At 39.5% G+C, this 16,756-nt stretch overlaps 2 protein-coding genes across 9 annotated transcripts in view; one reads left to right on the plus strand and one right to left on the minus strand.

The window, feature by feature from the left end:
- The window catches only part of RAD9B (RAD9 checkpoint clamp component B), a 35,816-nt gene extending 24,785 nt beyond the window's left edge, over positions 1 to 11,031 (plus strand). For all 8 annotated transcript variants that reach the window (XM_047697530.1, XM_047697532.1, XM_047697531.1 and 5 more), the window contains 2 exons: positions 1,751 to 2,000; positions 10,336 to 11,031. In XM_047697530.1, the coding sequence (XP_047553486.1) occupies positions 1,751 to 2,000; positions 10,336 to 10,464 (379 nt within the window). In that variant the 3' untranslated portion in view covers positions 10,465 to 11,031. The remainder of the gene's footprint in view (positions 1 to 1,750; positions 2,001 to 10,335) is intronic.
- Positions 11,032 to 12,641: 1,610 nt separating this feature from the next.
- The window catches only part of PPTC7 (protein phosphatase targeting COQ7), a 40,868-nt gene continuing 36,753 nt past the window's right edge, over positions 12,642 to 16,756 (minus strand). The window contains exon 6 of the mRNA XM_047697539.1: positions 12,642 to 16,513. Within this exon, the coding sequence (XP_047553495.1) occupies positions 16,455 to 16,513 (59 nt within the window). The 3' untranslated portion in view covers positions 12,642 to 16,454. The remainder of the gene's footprint in view (positions 16,514 to 16,756) is intronic.

A 16,756-nucleotide genomic window follows, 5' to 3' on the forward strand; every position in this document is an offset into this window, starting at 1 on the left:
TTGAATCTGTAGAGAAAATTTCTAAGTAATCATATATGTAAATTTTAGCTTTATTTTTTAAATTTTTTTTATTTAAATTCTAGTTAGTAAAAATAGAGTGCAATATTGGTTTCAGGAGTAGAATTCAGTGATTCATCACTTACATATAACACCTACTGCTCATCATACAAGTGCCCTTCTTAATGCCCATCCCCCATCTAGCCCACACCTCCCCCCACACCTCCCTCCATCAACCCTCAGATTGTACTCTATTGCTAAGTCTCTTATGGTTTGGGCAGAAGACATAAACAGACATTTCTGCAAAGCAGACATCCATATGGCCAACAGACACATAAAAAAGTGCTCCACGTCACTCGGCATCAGGGAAACACAAATCAAAACCACAATGAGATACCATCTCACACCAGTCAGAATGGCTAAAATTAACAAGTCAGGAAACAACAGATGTTGGCAAGGATGCGGAGAAAGGGGAACCCTCCTACACTGTTGGTGGGAATGCAAGCTGGTGCAGCCACTCTGGAGAACAGTTTGGAGGTTCCTCAAAAAGTTGAAAATAGAGCTACCCTACGACCCAGCAATCACACTACTGGGTATTTACCCTAAAGATACAAATGTAGTGATCCAAAGGGGCACCTGCAGCCCAATGTTTATAGCAGCAATGTCCATGATAGCCAAACTATGTAAAGAGCCCAGATGTCCATCAACAGATGAGTGGATAAAGGTCACACACACACACACACACACACACACACACACGCTAGAATATTGTGCAGCTATCAGAAATTGAAATCTTGCCATTTGCAATAACGTGGTTGGAACTAGAGGGTATTATGCTAAGTGAAGTAAGTTAGTCAGAGAAAGTTATCATATGATCTCACTGAAACAAGGCAGGGGCTCATAGAGGAAGAGAGGAAAAAATGAAATGAGACAAAACCAGAGAGGGAGACAAACCAGAAGAGACGCTTAGGAAACAAATTGAGGGTTGCTAGAGGGGAGGGGGTTTAGGGGATGAGATGGCTGCATCCCATCTCCTAAACATTGGGGAGGGTATGTGCTATGGTGTGTGTTCTGTACTGTGTAAGACTGATGAATCACAGATCTGTACCCCTGAAACAAATAATATATTATATGTTAATAAAAAAGTCTCTTATGGTTTGTTTCCCTCTCTCTCTCTTTTTTCCCCCTCCCATATGATCTTCTGTTTTGTTTCTTAAATTTCACATAAGAGTGAAATCATATGGCATTTATCTCTGACTGATGTATTTCGCTTAGTGTAATACACTCTAGTTCTATTTACCTGGTTGCAAATGGCAGGATTTCATTCTTCTTGATGGCTGAGTAATATTCCATTATATACACCACATCTTCTTCACTTGATCTTAGCCAAAAGGCCGAGAAGCGATACACCGCATCTTCTTTATCCATTCATCAGTCAATGGACATTGGGCTCTTTTCATGGTTTGGCTATTGTTGATAATGCTGCTATAAACATAGGGGTGCATGTACCCCTTCAAATCTGTATTTTTGTATCCTTGTGTAAATCCCTAGTAGCGCAATTGCTGGATTGTAGGGTAGTTCTATTTTCAACTTTTTTGAGGTAAATTTTAAACTTTCAACAATCAGTTCTGTGTTGTTTCAGTATCTTCTCTAAACTAGTGTTCTCATTGTCATCCCATATTGTTTCATTAGTTACATAAAAATACACATTTCCAGGCAAAAATTTCATTCATTTAATCCGTTAATACCTCAGGTCAGATCTGATGTGTTCACCAAACAACAATTCAAAGACTGGTAAAACTGTAACTAGCAAGGCCCCAGGATGTATCTTGAGAAAGACAGCACCCAAAAGGCTTTATCCTAATGAGACTCAAACAGAAGTCCCTGCGCTGGAAAACTGTGGCAGCCCTATAATGAAAAGAGTGAATGGAGACATTAGTGAAGTGCCAGAAAGCAGCGTCAGCGACACGGAGGAGATGCCAGGCTCTTCATATCTGAGGAAGGTAAAGGGAAAACGTTGAGGCATGACCACGTTTCAGTCAAGAATTATCATCTGTCTCCCTTGGCAGCCTCCCTGCCCAAGCCCACCCCAATGTCCTGAAAATAGTTTCCTTACTTTTTGATAGGTGAAACCAGTCTGAAATGGAGCAGCCTGACTTATGGGCTGTCAGTACAAGAGTTTAAATTGCTCTTTGAGCAACAAAGTATATTCAAGTAGATATTTGGGTCATTTGTATTAAAGAATAAATTATGATTGCTTACAGGATAATCTTTGAATACAAATGGTATGCTAAAGTCATATAATCCACTTTCTAAGATAAGTGCCCTCATTTTATTTTTCAAATTGGGTTGGGAAATCCTTTACTCATCGTAGTACAAATATAAATTTCATCCCAACAAGTATTACCAGTTACTTCATAGTGGAGTCCCAGTTAGTAACCTATTCTAATACCAACATTTTACTGGCTGGATGATAAGCTTTACAGAATGCTATTGTGTTAACCCTTATGATATCTATTGAACAGAAGAGAACTATGATTTATTAGAGTCTGAAGTATCTCAAATAATAAGTCCCAATTTAACATGTTTATGTTAATGTTCTATTCAAGCTTGTTTTACTGTTGCTATTATTATTGGTTTCAAAATATGTTTCTTAGAAATTTGAAGGGAGACATAGTATATATTGGGGTGCCTGAGTGGCTCAGTTGTTAAGCATCTGCCTTCAGCTCAGGTCATGATCCTGGGGTCCTAAGATCGAGCCCCACATCGGTCTCCCTGCTCAGCAGGAGGACTGCTTCTCCCTCTAACCGCCTCTCCCCCTGCTTGTGTTCCCTCTCTCACTGTGTCTCTCTCTGTGTGTCAAATAAATAAAATCTTTTAAAAAAAATGTCATTATCTTACACTGTATAAAAGACTTTTAGCCCAGTAAAATTGGGTAGTAAACGCCATTCGTTATTCAGTTTGATGCTGTTTATTGAATACCTATTATATGCCTAGCAGTTACAGCAATTTTCTCTTGTGTATTACTAGCTTGGTCATAAGGTGAAAACTGAAATTTGTCCTTCATTATACAGAAGCATTTTTCTCCTCCTGTGCTTTTGGTCACACATAATGTGCTTACTTTTTCAAAGGTAACAACACAAAAACATTTTCTGACCATTTCGCTTCCCTGAAGTTCACTAAGATTTCCATTTCCTTACTAGGGAAAGTGACATTTATAAAGAACTGGAAGCTCCATGAGCACCATTGTAGGACTCTTCTTCAACTTTCCCATCATGCCACTTCAATTCTTAAAAACAAAGCTCTATTTTTAAAAAAGATTTTATTTATTTATTAGAGAGAGAGAGCACAAGCAGGGGGAGCAGCAGGCAGAGGGAGAAGGAGAAGCAGGTTCCCCACTCTGCGCTGAGCAAGGAGCCCGGTATGGGACTCGATCCCAGGACCCTCGGATCATGATCTGAGCCGAAGGTAGACACTTGATAGACTGAGCCACCCAGGCGCCCCAACACAGTTCTATTTTAAAGGGTATTATTTACTTTAATGTGGCAAACTCCTGCAAAACCGAAATTACAATATGGTTGTTATTTAGAGCCTTATCATCTTCCACCCAAACTATTGGGAGCCTTCCCATGGCCTCCGTGCCTCCATTCCCCATTTTGTCCAAATTATATTTACAGTGAAGTACAGAGGTTTAGTACAGAGAGGGTAGCAAAGACTATTTACCCTAATAGCAAATTCAGGGCAATTTTCAAAAACCAAAGTAAATGTAAGCTTTCTAGTCTACTATATTGCACCATAAACATTATGAAGAGCTATGTGCATGTGATATACACTGAATGGACGCAGGTGCTATCTTTAGGTCATTTCCAGCCTTAGAACCTTGACCTTGGTCCAAGCTAAATTCTTTTTTTTTTTTAAGATATTATTTATTTATTAGACAGAGATCACAGGTAGGCAGAGAGGCAGGCAGAGAAAGAGGAGGAAGCAGGCTCTTCGCTGAGCAGAGAGCCCAACTAGATCCCAAGACCCTGAGGTCATGAACTAAGCTGAAGACAGAGGCTTTAACCCACTGAGCCACCCAGGCACCCCCAAGCTAATTCTTTAGATGCAAATGAGACTATGCCTCTAGTTAAAATCAAAGCCAATACTGCATTAATTTCCTATTACTGCTAGAACAAATAACCACAAATTTAGAGCCTTAAAATACGAGTTTATTGTCTTAAGGATCTGAAGGTCAGAAGTCCAAAAATGGGTCTTTATTGGGCTAAAATCTAGGTGTTGACAGGGGTATGTTCCTTTCTGGAGCTTCTAGGGAACAATGTTTTCTTGCCTTTCCTACTTTCTTGAGGTCACCTGCATTCTTTGGCTTGTGGTTTTCTTCCATCTTCAAAACCAGCAGTGGGGGCACCTGGGTGGCTCAGTCGGTTAAGCATCTGCCTTTGGCTCAGGTCATGATCCCAGAGTCCTATAATTGAGCCCCGTGTTGGGCTTTCTGCTCAGCGAGGAGCTTGCTTCTTCCTCCCCGTCTACTCCTCTCCCCTGCTCATGCTCTCTCAAATAAATAAAATCTTTTTTAAAAGTTTAATAAAATTATGAAATGTGCTCATAAAATTAAAGAAAAAAACAAATAAACAAACCCACAGGCAATGGCTGGTCAAGTCTTTTTCACATCACTTTACCATGACCTTTATTCTTCCTCTCCCTCCTTCACCTTAAGGATCCTTGTAATCCCATTGGGCCCACTTGGATGGTCCAAGTCTGCTGCTTAGCAACTTAAATTTCATCTACTATCTTTAATCTCCCTCTTCCACATGACATAACATATTCAGAAGTTCTTGGGATTAAGATGTACACACCATTGGGGGGGCATTCTATCTATCACAGCTAATTTGGGGTGTTCCATCTGAAATAGAATTCCACAACTGCTGTCAGACTGCCACTCTGCAGAGAGCATCTTCACTCTCTGATATGTGAGAATGAGCCAGAACAGGGGTCAATCATTTATTTATTCAGCCAACTACCATGGAATTCCCATAAGTATCTATTAAGGGTCATGTGTCTTAGATGTGGGGAATACAATGGAGAGCAAAATAAACAAGAATTCCTAAACTTGATTATAGACCTGGGGGGAGATACACATTAAAGAAATAGTCACATGACTAAATATGTGCTAATTTAAAAAATTGTGATGAGTTCAATAAAGGAAAAGTTCAGGGTGCTTTGAGAGGATTTAAGATGTGACTGACCGATGGGGTGCCTGGGTGGCTCAGTGGGTTAAAGCCTCTGCCTTGGGCTCAGGTCATGATCCCAGGGTCCTGGGATCGAGCTCCGCATCGGGCTCTCTGCTCAGCAGGGAGCCTGCTTCCTCCTCTTTCTCTCTCTGCCTGCCTCTCTGCCTACTTGTGATCTGTCTGTCAAATAAATAAATAAAATCTTAAAAAAAAAAAAAAAAAGATGTGACTGACCGAATTTAGGTCAGAAAGCCTTCTCCCTGAAACTGGTGTTTGGGCTGAGCTAGAAAGATTAAAGTAGTGGAATTGGGTGCATGTATGGCATGTGCAAAGGCCCTGTGCTGAAGGAAGTGTGGTGGTTTTAAGGAAGTGAAGGCTGGCTGAGCAGAGAGCAGAGAGCCAAGGGGAAACAATGGCACAGGGTGAAGTTAGAGCAGTTGTTGAGGACCAGATCATGCCTCATGAGTCCTGGAAGCTACATAAATGGCCATTTAAGTACCTTGGCATTTAAAGTTTTTGAAGAACTTTAACAGGGAGGGCTGACAAAATTGGATTTTCATTTAAAAAAAAATTTTTTTAAAGATTTTATTTATTTATTTGACAGAGAGGGGGTACAAGCAGGGGGAGTGGTGGGCAGAGAAAGAGGGAGAAGCAGACTCCCCACTGAGGAAGGGGGATGCAGGCCTTGATGCCAGGCCCCTGGGATCATGACCTGAGCTGATGGCAGACGCTTAACTGACTGAGCCACCCAGGTACCTTATTTTATTTAAATTAAAAAAAAATTTTTTTTTTAGTGTCTGTTAAATACTATTTTTTAGTCTTAGTTTTAGTTTTGCAGTGAGGTTTTCCCTTCTGCCTCTGACTTTTTTTTTTTTTTTTTTTTTAGGTTTTAATTCGTTTGTCTACAGTGTTATATTAGCTTTAGGTGTACAATAATGATTCAACACTTCCATACATCACCCTGTCTGTGGTCATCACTAAGTGTGCTTCTTAATCCCCATCACCCATTTCACTTACCCCCTGGTCCCCTTCCCTTCTGGTAACCATCAGTGTGTTCTCTGTAGTTAAGAGTCTGTTTTTTGTTGTTGTTGTTGTTTGTTTGTTTTTTGTTTTTATAGATTTGAGAGAGACAGAGAAAGAATGAGTGGGGCAAAGAGAAGCAGAGGCAGAGGGAGAAGCAGACTCCCCACTGAGCAGGGAGCCCAATGTGGGGCTTGATCCCAGGACCCTGGGATCATGACCTCAGCCAAAGGCAGACACTTAACCAACTGAGCCACCCAGATGCCCTCAGTCTATTTTTTGTTTCTCTCTCTCTCCCTTATTTTTCTCCTGTTTTGTTTCTTAAATTCCACATGAGTGAAATCATTGGGAATTTGTCTTTCTCTGACTTACTTCGTTAAGCTTTATACTCTCTACATGTATCCATGTTGTTGCAAGTAGCAAGACTTCATTCTTTGTTATGGTCAAATAATACTCCATTGTATATATATACATCTTCTTACTCCATTTATCAATTGATGGATACATGGGCTTTTCTGTATTTTGACTATTGTAAATAATGCTGCTGTAAACATAGAGGTGCATGTATCACTTTGAATTAGTGTTCTTACATTCTTTGAGTAAATATCCAGTAGTGCCATTGCTGGATCATGAGGTAATTCTATTTTAACTTTTTGGGGAAGTGGTGCACTAGTGGTTGCACTAGTTTGCATTTCCACCAGCAGTGCACAAGGGTTCCTTTTTCTCCACATCCTCACCAACACCTGTTGTTTCTTGTGTTGTTGATTTTAGCCATCCTGACAGGTGTGAAGTAATATTGTAGTTTTGATTTACAATTCCCTGATGTTAAGTGATGATGAGCATCTTCATGTGTCTGTTGGCCATCTGTAAGTCTTCTTTGGAAAAATATGTTTTCATGTCTTCTATTTTTTTTTTAAAGATTTTATTTCTTTCAGAGAGAGAGAGAGCAAGAGAGAGAGTGAGTGCCCACACAGGGGGGAGGAGCAGGGGAAGAGGGACAAGCAGACTCTGCACAGAGCCTGACTTGGGGCTTGCTCTCATGACCCCGAGATCATGTTCTGAGCTGAAATCAAGAGTGGGATGCTTTACTAACTGAGCTACCCAGGTGCCCTTTTCATCCATTTTAAAAATTGGTTTCTTTTTTGGGTGTTGGGTTCTATAAGTTCTTTATGTATGTTGGATACTAACCCTTTAATCGCTCTGTCATTTGCAAATATCTTCTCCCATTCTGTAGGTTTCCTTTCAGTTTGTTGATTGCTCCCCTTGCTGTAGAACAGTTTTTTGTTTGTTTGTTTGTTTGTTTGTTTTTTGGTGGGGGGGGATGTAGTCCCAATAGTTTATTTTTGCTTTTGTTTCCTTTGCCTCAGGAGACATACCAAGAAAGAAGTTGCTACAGCCAGTGTTGAAGAAGTTACTGCCTGTGTTTTCTTCTAGGATTTTTATGGTTTCAGGTCTCACATTTAGGTCTTTAATCCATTTTTAATCTATTTTTGTGTATGGTGTAAAAAGTGGTCCAGTTTCATTCTTCTGCATGTTGTTGTCCAGTCTTCCCAACTCCATTTGTTGAAGAGACATTCTTTTTCTCATTGGATAGTCTTCCTTGTTTTGTTAAAGATTAACTGACCATATAATTGTGGGTTATTTCTGGATTTTCTGTTTGGTTCCATTGATCTTTGTGTCTGTTTTTGTGCTAGTACCATACTGTCTTCATCACTACAGCTTTGTAATATAACTTAAAGTCTGAAATTGTGATGCCTCCAGCCTTTGCTTTTCTTTTTCAAGATGGCTTTGGCTATTTGGGTTCTTTTGTGGTTCCAGATAAATTTTAGGATTGTTTTTTCTAGTACTGCCAAAATGCTGTTGGTATTTTGATAGAGTTTGCATTAAGTGTGTAGATTGCTTTGGGTGGTAAAGATATTTTAACAATATTTGTTCTTCCAGTCCATGAGTATGGAATGTCTTTCCATTTCTTTGTGTCATCTTCAATTTCTTTCATCTTTTTTATATAGTTTTCAGAGAACAGGTCTTTCACCTCTTTAGTTAGGTTTATTCCTAGATATCTTCTTATTTTGGGTGCACTGTACAGAGTTGGATTTTTAAAAGGTAACTGTAGAACAAAGCAGCTACCATGTGAAGAATGGGATACAGTGAGACAAGAGTGGAAGCTCAGTTGTAGCATCTGAGATGGTGATCCCTTAGAGTAGAGATGGAGGGGCTTGGCCAAAGATGACAACCAACTGTGGAGGTAAAAGTAACAGGATTTGGTTATGGTTATAGAGGTTAAAGGAAAAAGGTTTCAGAAAGACTTAGGTTTGGAGAAACAGGTTCACTGCTCACTTAGATCACAAAGTCAGTTTTGGATATGTTAAGTTGCAGAAATCAAGTAAGTGGCAGGATATATGGATTGAAGTTCAAATTCTAACTTTGAGACTCCCTGGCATATATAGGTGGTAATTTCAGCCAGGGGTATGAATGGAATCTCCTAGAGAGAGGGTACAGAAGAGAGGACTACCATCACAAAAAGCAGTGGTTCTTAACCTGGGGCAATTATGCTCCCCAGGGGATATTGAGCAATGTCTGGACACATTTTTGGATGGTGCTGTTTGGGATGGGGGGTGATACTTGACGTCCAGTGAGTAGAGGCCAGGGACGCTGCTCAGGAACCCTCTGCTGGGCAGCACAGCCCCTGCAACAAAGACTCATCAGACCCAAAATGTCAGTAGTGCTGGGATGGAGAAACCTTAATTCAAAGGGTGGGCAGAAGATGGCCAGCCAGGTGAGAAGTCTAAAAGCAACCAGGAGAGTGTGGCTTGAGGAAGGGATAAGAAGAAAGTATCTGAGTAACAACTGGGATGAAGACTGAAAATGGGGGCACCTGGGTGGCTCAGTTGTTAAGTGTCTGCCTTCGGCTCTGGTCATGATCCCAAGGTCCTGGAATTGAGTCCCTCGTCTGGCTCCCTGCTCAGCAGAGAGCCTGCTTCTCCCTCTGCCTTTGCCTCTCTCTCTCTCTCATGAATAAATAAAATCTTAAAAAAAAAAAGACAGAAAATGGTCATTGCCTTAAGGATGTGGTGATTTGGGGTGACCATAAGAACAGTTTGTGAAGTGGTATTTCTTGTATCAGCAAGAAACAGGACTAAGGAATCAGAGAATGAGAAAATGGAGACAGTCAAAGTAGACAGTTTGACAGCAGAGGTAAAGCAATAGTTGAGGCAGGGGGCAGGATGGGATAAGGCTATTTGTATTTTATTTTATTTTTTTTAAAGATTTTATTTATTTATTTGACAGAGATAACAAGTAGGCAGAGAGGCAGGCAGAGAGAGAGGGGGAAGCAGGCTCCCTGCTGAGCAGAGAGCCCGATGTGGGGCTCGTTCCCAGGACCCTGGGATCGTGACATGAGCCAAAGACAGGGGCTTTAATCCACTGAGCCACCCAGGCGCCCAAGGCTATTGTATTTTAAAGATGAGAGACACTTAATTGCTGATATTCCTTTTTTTTTTTTTTTTTTTTAAGATTTTATTTATTTGACAGAGACACAGCAAGAGAGGGAACACAGCAGGGGGAGTGGGAGAAGGAGAAGCAAGGCTTCCAGGCTCGGGACCCCAGGACCATGACCTGAGCCAAAGACAGATGCCCAATGACTGAGCCACCCAGGCACCCTAAGTGCTAGTATTCCTATTCAACAGAGAAGCAGTCTGGGTAGGCCTGAGAGACGGGGAGGGAAGGATTGGCTGTAGCTGGGAGTGGTAGCTTCAGCTGCAGTAGGAGGGAAAGGGGAGAAGATGGATTAGTCAAGTAGGATTGCCTGCAGAGGGTCCCTTTGTCTATCATTCCCTTGGTGTGAGTTTTAATGGCTCCAGCAGAGGAGTCAGAAGATCACTGATCCCAAACTGTTCCTTTTAGGCAGGGAAGGGTTTTGTTTTAGGATGTGCTGTACCAGTCATGAAGGTTTGGTTCCATGAACCATGACCATCAAAGTTAGGGAGACCACATGGGCCAAGTTTCTGAAAATGGGCTTTTACCTGGAGCATCTAATGAGCACTGACTTTCACTCAAATGAGCAGTGGAGTTACTTTTTTCCCTCCAGTTTTCTTGCATGTTCTTTGGAGCAGTTTCTTCTGACCAGCAAGAACACTTCAACCACCGTTTTGACAGTCTGGCAACAGCAAGTGACACTGAAGAGGACATGAATAATGGCCGATCTTCCACATTCTAACACTTAATGATAGCTGAATTGGCCCCCAGCCCATTTGTTAGTTCACTCGCACCTCAAACATGTTTTCACATTTAGTCTATAGAGATGCTGTCTTGGACTTCCTTGAAATGGGAGGATGGGCTGCTGCTTTGCTAAACATCATCATCTTGTGTAACAGCCATATCTAGAAATAGCTGCTTGTTAAGTGTACATATTTGCTTAAAACCCATTATGCTGCTTGGAGGCAGAAGTCTTCTGTGCAGGGAAAAAGCTCATTAGAATTCTTCAATTCAACGCACGTTCACACTAGAGCTTTTAGCGTTTTCTTTGCCAGTTTTATAAAGGTATTTAGACTTTTTTCAGCGCTACTTAGAGTGCGTCAATATGGCTTATAGTTCTGTGACTCGTAGGTAGCTTTTGTATTTGATTGCAAACATTTGAGTTTTGGTGCTTTGAGACATATTTAAAAGCTATGCAGTCTTTTCCCACGTAATGCCATGACTTTCTGTCCGTCGCTTTTTATATTTTGTTAAGATTTTAAGTAAAAATAATCCCTGAAAAAAAGGTCAAGAATAAAATATATAGCTACCCCCCTCACTTTGGAGTCTTTTAATAAATTGTGAAATTTTATTTTACAGCCTTAAATTGTTCTGGTTTTCACATGTGATATATATTTCACACGTTTTATATATATATATATATATATATATATATATATATATATATATATATACACACACACACACACACACACACACTTTGCAGTGGGATGCAGAAAATAATTTAATGGAACTGCTGCTTAAATTATTTCTGTATTATCTAACAGAGCAGCAACCTCCACTGTAAAAGCCTAGGTTTGGAGTAAAATGAGGTAGATGATGAATGTCTCTGTCCTTTGCCCCTTTAAGAATTAGCTTCTTGGGCGCCTGGGTGGCTCAGTGGGTTAAGCCGCTGCCTTCAGCTCAGGTCATGATCTCAGGGTCCTGGGATCGAGTCCCGCATTGGGCTCTGCTCAGCAGGGAGCCTGCTTCCCTTCCTCTCTCTCTGCCTGCCTCTCTGCCTACTTGTGATCTCTGTCTGTCAGATAAATAAATAAAATCTTTAAAAAAAAAAAAAAAAAGAATTAGCTTCTTACCTGAACAAACAGACTAAAGAAATCTGGCACAAACCCATTATTACATAATATGATGCATGCCTCTCCCTCCCCCGAACCTGTTTACAGTCAGTTATAACCTGACAAACTCTTGACTTCCACAATGTCTTACTGTGAAGTCTTTGTGAAACCAACAAATCACAAGGAAATGTTAACTGGCAAGCAGTTGTACTTTACATTTTGTGAGGAATTCATACACAAAGGTGGCTGAGTGAATTAGTAAACTTTAGAACTGTGAATACAGTTCTAACTAAAACCAGAATGAATTTGGCTCTTGTAGCTTAGTAATGAGTCAGAGCTACCCACAATAACCTAATAAAAACTCAAGTTTGTCCCAAAATGTTCCTCAATGAATGAAAATGGCTTTCACCAAGCTTTTTGTGGAAATTGGCAATGCCCACATAATTTCAAGTCCTTTCACACTGTAGGCTAAAGATTTACATATCTTATGCTTACAGTGATGATTAACACTGAATTTCACATATTCCTGACAGATGCAGATGACGACAAAGAGAGCATTTATACTCGAGTAACTATAGAGCTTGCAGAGGGTGAAGTTTCTGGTTCACTCACCGAAACAGGCCGAGGGTTATAGGCTGTGAGGGCACCATCATCAGTAATTGCCTGGGTGCAGCACCAGTCTGGGAAAGATAGTTACACTATTAAATTATCTATAATTTGGGTTTTAGAATTTGCATACAGAATGTTAAGTTTAAATGACACCAGATTTTTTTGTGGCTTCATTCCACACCATTTGGAAGATGCAGAAGGCTTCTCAGTTGGGGAAACATCTATATTTTCATTCAATTATCAGTCCATTTTGATGGAATTTTTGAGGCAGCTAAACTGATGTAGTAAACCAGCTGGTGAAAAAGAGCTCAGGGGGATAAACTAGTAAAAGAGAGAAAATGACAGATACAAATTAAGGAGTTCCTGTTAGAATGACTAAGAGGCTTGGAAATGAGGACTTGATATAGAAACCAACAAAATGCCAAGGACTGGTGTCTTACTCTGTAACAGTTCAAATTAAGAGGAGTTACACAGGTTAGTATAAATACTATATTTATTAAATATCTTTACAGTTTATTTAAATGTATTTACAGAACTATTCCTGCATAAGTTATATTTCAGACATCCAATTCAGGTCATTGCCTCTTGGGTAAGACAAATAATGATAGTCTCAACAGAAAAAAGCAGCTCATTAGTATACACAAATTCAAATTTGTTTCAGTATTTAGCCATCTTTGCCACAAACTACCTGCTAACAGTTAAAATTTTGACATGGACACTGTCGCTTTTTAGTTGAGAAATTCAATTTTGCAAAGAATTTTTTTTTTAATGAATAGAATCCAAATGCTTTTCTGCTTCATATTTTCAATTTTATAAGCAGATTTGGGGGATTTTTTTGATCTTGTGAAATTTGTTAACTGCAAAAATGTGATAGTTTCTAGGGAAATTGGATGCTGTAGCTTCTAACAAAGATAGCTGGTATAAGGTGACAAGGAACCATGAACTTATTCAAAAGTACAAACATTTACAGTTCTAGCCAATCTTGTTTACAATCTCCAAAATGCTCAAAACTGACTCCATGAATTCCCAAAATTCTGCCTTGTTGCTCGATGTGGTAGGTTGGTGGTACTAAAGGTGGTCCTGAAGGTGACTTCTATCTGGAACAAATGCCGCTGATAGAAGAGGACACTCTCCTATCATGCAAAGCTTGAAATCTAGTTTCTACTCTAGACACAGCCCACCCCCCAGACATGCATACCTGGAATGGATTCTTCTGTGATTTAGTACCTATCAACCATGTCAAGCCAGTACAGTAATTCAGGACAAATAACGTGTTTCCCCCACCCCCATTTCTTCTTTCAGTTTTTAAGAGCCTAATGGACTCTACTGCATTATCCATTCAGTGAATTTTTTTTTGTGCGCAGGCAGCTTAAGTTCACAGGAAGAAATAAGGTTCTGATATGTTTAGAGTGCACATTTTAAAACAGAATAAAATAAAAATTTCAAGCATGTGATAAAAATATTGATTTTTATAATACAGTATTGCTTTATAAATATAGATGGAAAAGCTATAAACTTTACTGGTCTTTGGTGCATCCAGAGAGGGATAAATAATTTGCCATTTGTAAATTAGAAATCCAAATTCTCTTTGTTATAAAAGTCCATTACATGAGGCAAATGTGTGTGTTTTCTTCTGCTTGATTTTAAAATGCAATTAACACACATCAAGTTCAGAATCAGACCCACCAACTGGTATATCGCAGTCACACCCCACACAGACTTGGGTTCTGTGACCTGGAAAATTCCAGTATGGGTCCAGCAGAGCCTCTAACTACTGGGAGTGGAAGGAGTGTTACTTGTTAAGCAGCACTCCAACTGATCACCCCCCCATCACTCCCTGGCAGTCATAAAATTAACTGTGTCACACACAAAGGACAGGGCAAAAAGAAAAGAGAGAAAATATTCTGTGTCACTAATCTCTAGGCCAGGTCCAAAGTCAGCTCCATTGTGAAACTCAAATTCTTTTCCAACTATTTTCATATCACTGACACCAACATTGTCAATTTCTAATGGTCATTTCTCAAAAAAGATGAAGTTGATTAAATGAGTCATGTAAAACATCACCAATCTAGCTTTAAAGAGATTGTGTTTGATGGGTTAAATGAGAGCAGAGAAAAGCCAGTGACTTGACCAGCACCGCTCTTACAAGGAATTAAATGTAGGCATTGGAAAATTAATGCAAAATATATCCAGATCATAAGGCGACATACCTCTGACCAGAAATAATTAAAAACCCAAACAAAAGAACCGAAATTGTCAGCCCAAATGTAAATGTATTCCTTCTAACAAAACCCTTCTGGATGCAACTTTCTTTACTTTTTAAATACACAGAGACTGCAAACAGTTTGTGCAAAATAAATACCCGCCACTTGCCGCTCACGCTTCCATGTTTTATCGCAGCACGACGGGTACTCTGTATTTAAACAGAATGTAACTCCACCCACCCCTCCCTGCCCAGTCCCCTATCTTTTCTACCAAAGAATTCTGTTTCGTCAAGTTAGGGTAGTTAAGGCATTCTGACATGTAATTAAAGGTGATTCAAAATAGATATCTAACATTATGCCAATTTAGGAATAGTAGATAAATTACTGAACGGCTTACAAATGAATAACTCATTCTTATTATAAATGAAATGCCTGTTACAAGCATGATGCATTGAAATATAGTAATGACATGTACATGGTACATGTTAAACAATTTTAAATAAAACAAAAGCTTGACAGTTACTCAAATATACAGTACAAATTCACAAAACAAAATCTTTTAAAACAAGTTGAGGTAACCTCAAACGTAAGTTTTAATGCAATAAACCAGGGAATAAGTATCTCCTTTAGAGAAAGACACTTTCCGTATTCTCCTCCAGTAGATCCTCATCAGGTTTAATTGCATTCTCATCTATACACCAATGTTACCTGACTTATATATAAAACATGGCTTTAATTTAAGGATTTCTAAGTATATATATTTTTCTACCACCAAGTTAATGAAGGAAAAAAAACTGACCCAAAAATATAGATCTTTACAGCAGTTGACTTGTACACAAACCTTAAAAATAAGTTTGAGCTTGCAGATAAAGGGAAAACTGAATGCAGGGTAGTTTTATAAGGAAACTATACACTGCAAGATGGCTATTCGGAAACTGTAAACATTAAGCTTGATTCGGACCCCTAAATTTCTGTGTAGGGCAAATGCAATGTCAGATCATCACCGGGAGTTTTCCTCGTGGGCTCTTGTGCTGCTGCCACTGCCCACAGTGCTCTTGTTACACGGACTCCCTGAATTTGGTGCATGCTCTACGGAAAGCAAGGCTAGTAATGAAAGGTCTGAGAGGGAGACTAGGAGTAGCATGAACATCAAAACCCAACCAAATTCAAAGTTACAGCTGTCCACTCTCAACATATTAGGCCTGTGGGCCTAGTGCTCCCACATAGGGATCTCCTATCAGAAAGCTGGGAGGAATTTCAGCCATAACATTAAAATTCCTAGGCTTTGAGGAGTTTTATAATCTTGGGTAGTATTTCCATTGAAAAAATCTGGTAGGGAGGCTCCCCAAGGCCTCCTGCACATCAGGCCACAAGCCTATAATTTGGACTAATCAATGAACTGCCGGAACTTTCCTCATAGGAGCACAATTAAGCATCTTTTAAAAACCAGAAAAACATTTGCATCCATAGAACTAAACTAAATTTTTCTTCCAATTTTTAACGAAAAAGCTCCTGGGAAGATGACTTCATAATCCAGAGCAATGTTTTAGAGAATTCTAAGCCCCTGAAAAATAGGAGTTTATAATGAAAACATAAAGCCACACCAATCATCATAACAAAAACTGTATAGTACACATGTAACATTTCTTTTGATGACAATGTATGTTTCTAGTAGATGTACCATAACATACAATTTGTGTTAGACTTTTAAAATCCCTTTTACACATTGTAATTTTGAATTCACTTCACTAACATCACTCATTTTCAATACTTAAACCATTTTTAAAACATAATAGCCATTCTGGCATTGAAAACCTTCATTCCATCATAGAAAGGACAGTAAGAAGTGAAGGTCAATCTTCAAATCTTGATTCTCTTCAAAGTTGCTGGCAGATACAAGCTAGTGAACGACAGTAGTGGTTCTCCACAAAGATCTCAACCAGATCTCAAAAAGACAGGCAAAGGCTTACATCACTGGCCATCAAGATCAGTGGCAAAGAAACAGTCCTGCCAGCAGGATCAGCACACATGGCAGGGGAGAATTTGGGAAGATGAAAGGAAAGGCCAGTTGACACCTAGGCGAGTCAGTCTGTATACTCAGCCACTATTGAAAGAAGGACGGTGATGTCATCAGGCTTTCCACCTAAAATGAAAATGAAAATGTCTTTATAGATCTTAAAAGGAAAAGTCAATTAGAAATATAAGCCTAAGAAAGTACTAAGAGACAAATGCTTGCAATTCAGGCAGGTTTGGTTGTGTTCTAGCAAAAAAAGAAAACACTTGATAAAGAGAATTGTTTTTAAAAAATTACATGTAACTTAATTGTAGTTTTTGTTTTGTGTTTTTTTTTAAAAACAAAAACCTTCACTGCCTCTTTACAACAGGC

This window comes from Lutra lutra, chromosome 12 (assembly GCF_902655055.1).
Source record: "Lutra lutra chromosome 12, mLutLut1.2, whole genome shotgun sequence".
In the NCBI taxonomy this organism is placed as follows: domain Eukaryota; kingdom Metazoa; phylum Chordata; class Mammalia; order Carnivora; family Mustelidae; genus Lutra; species Lutra lutra.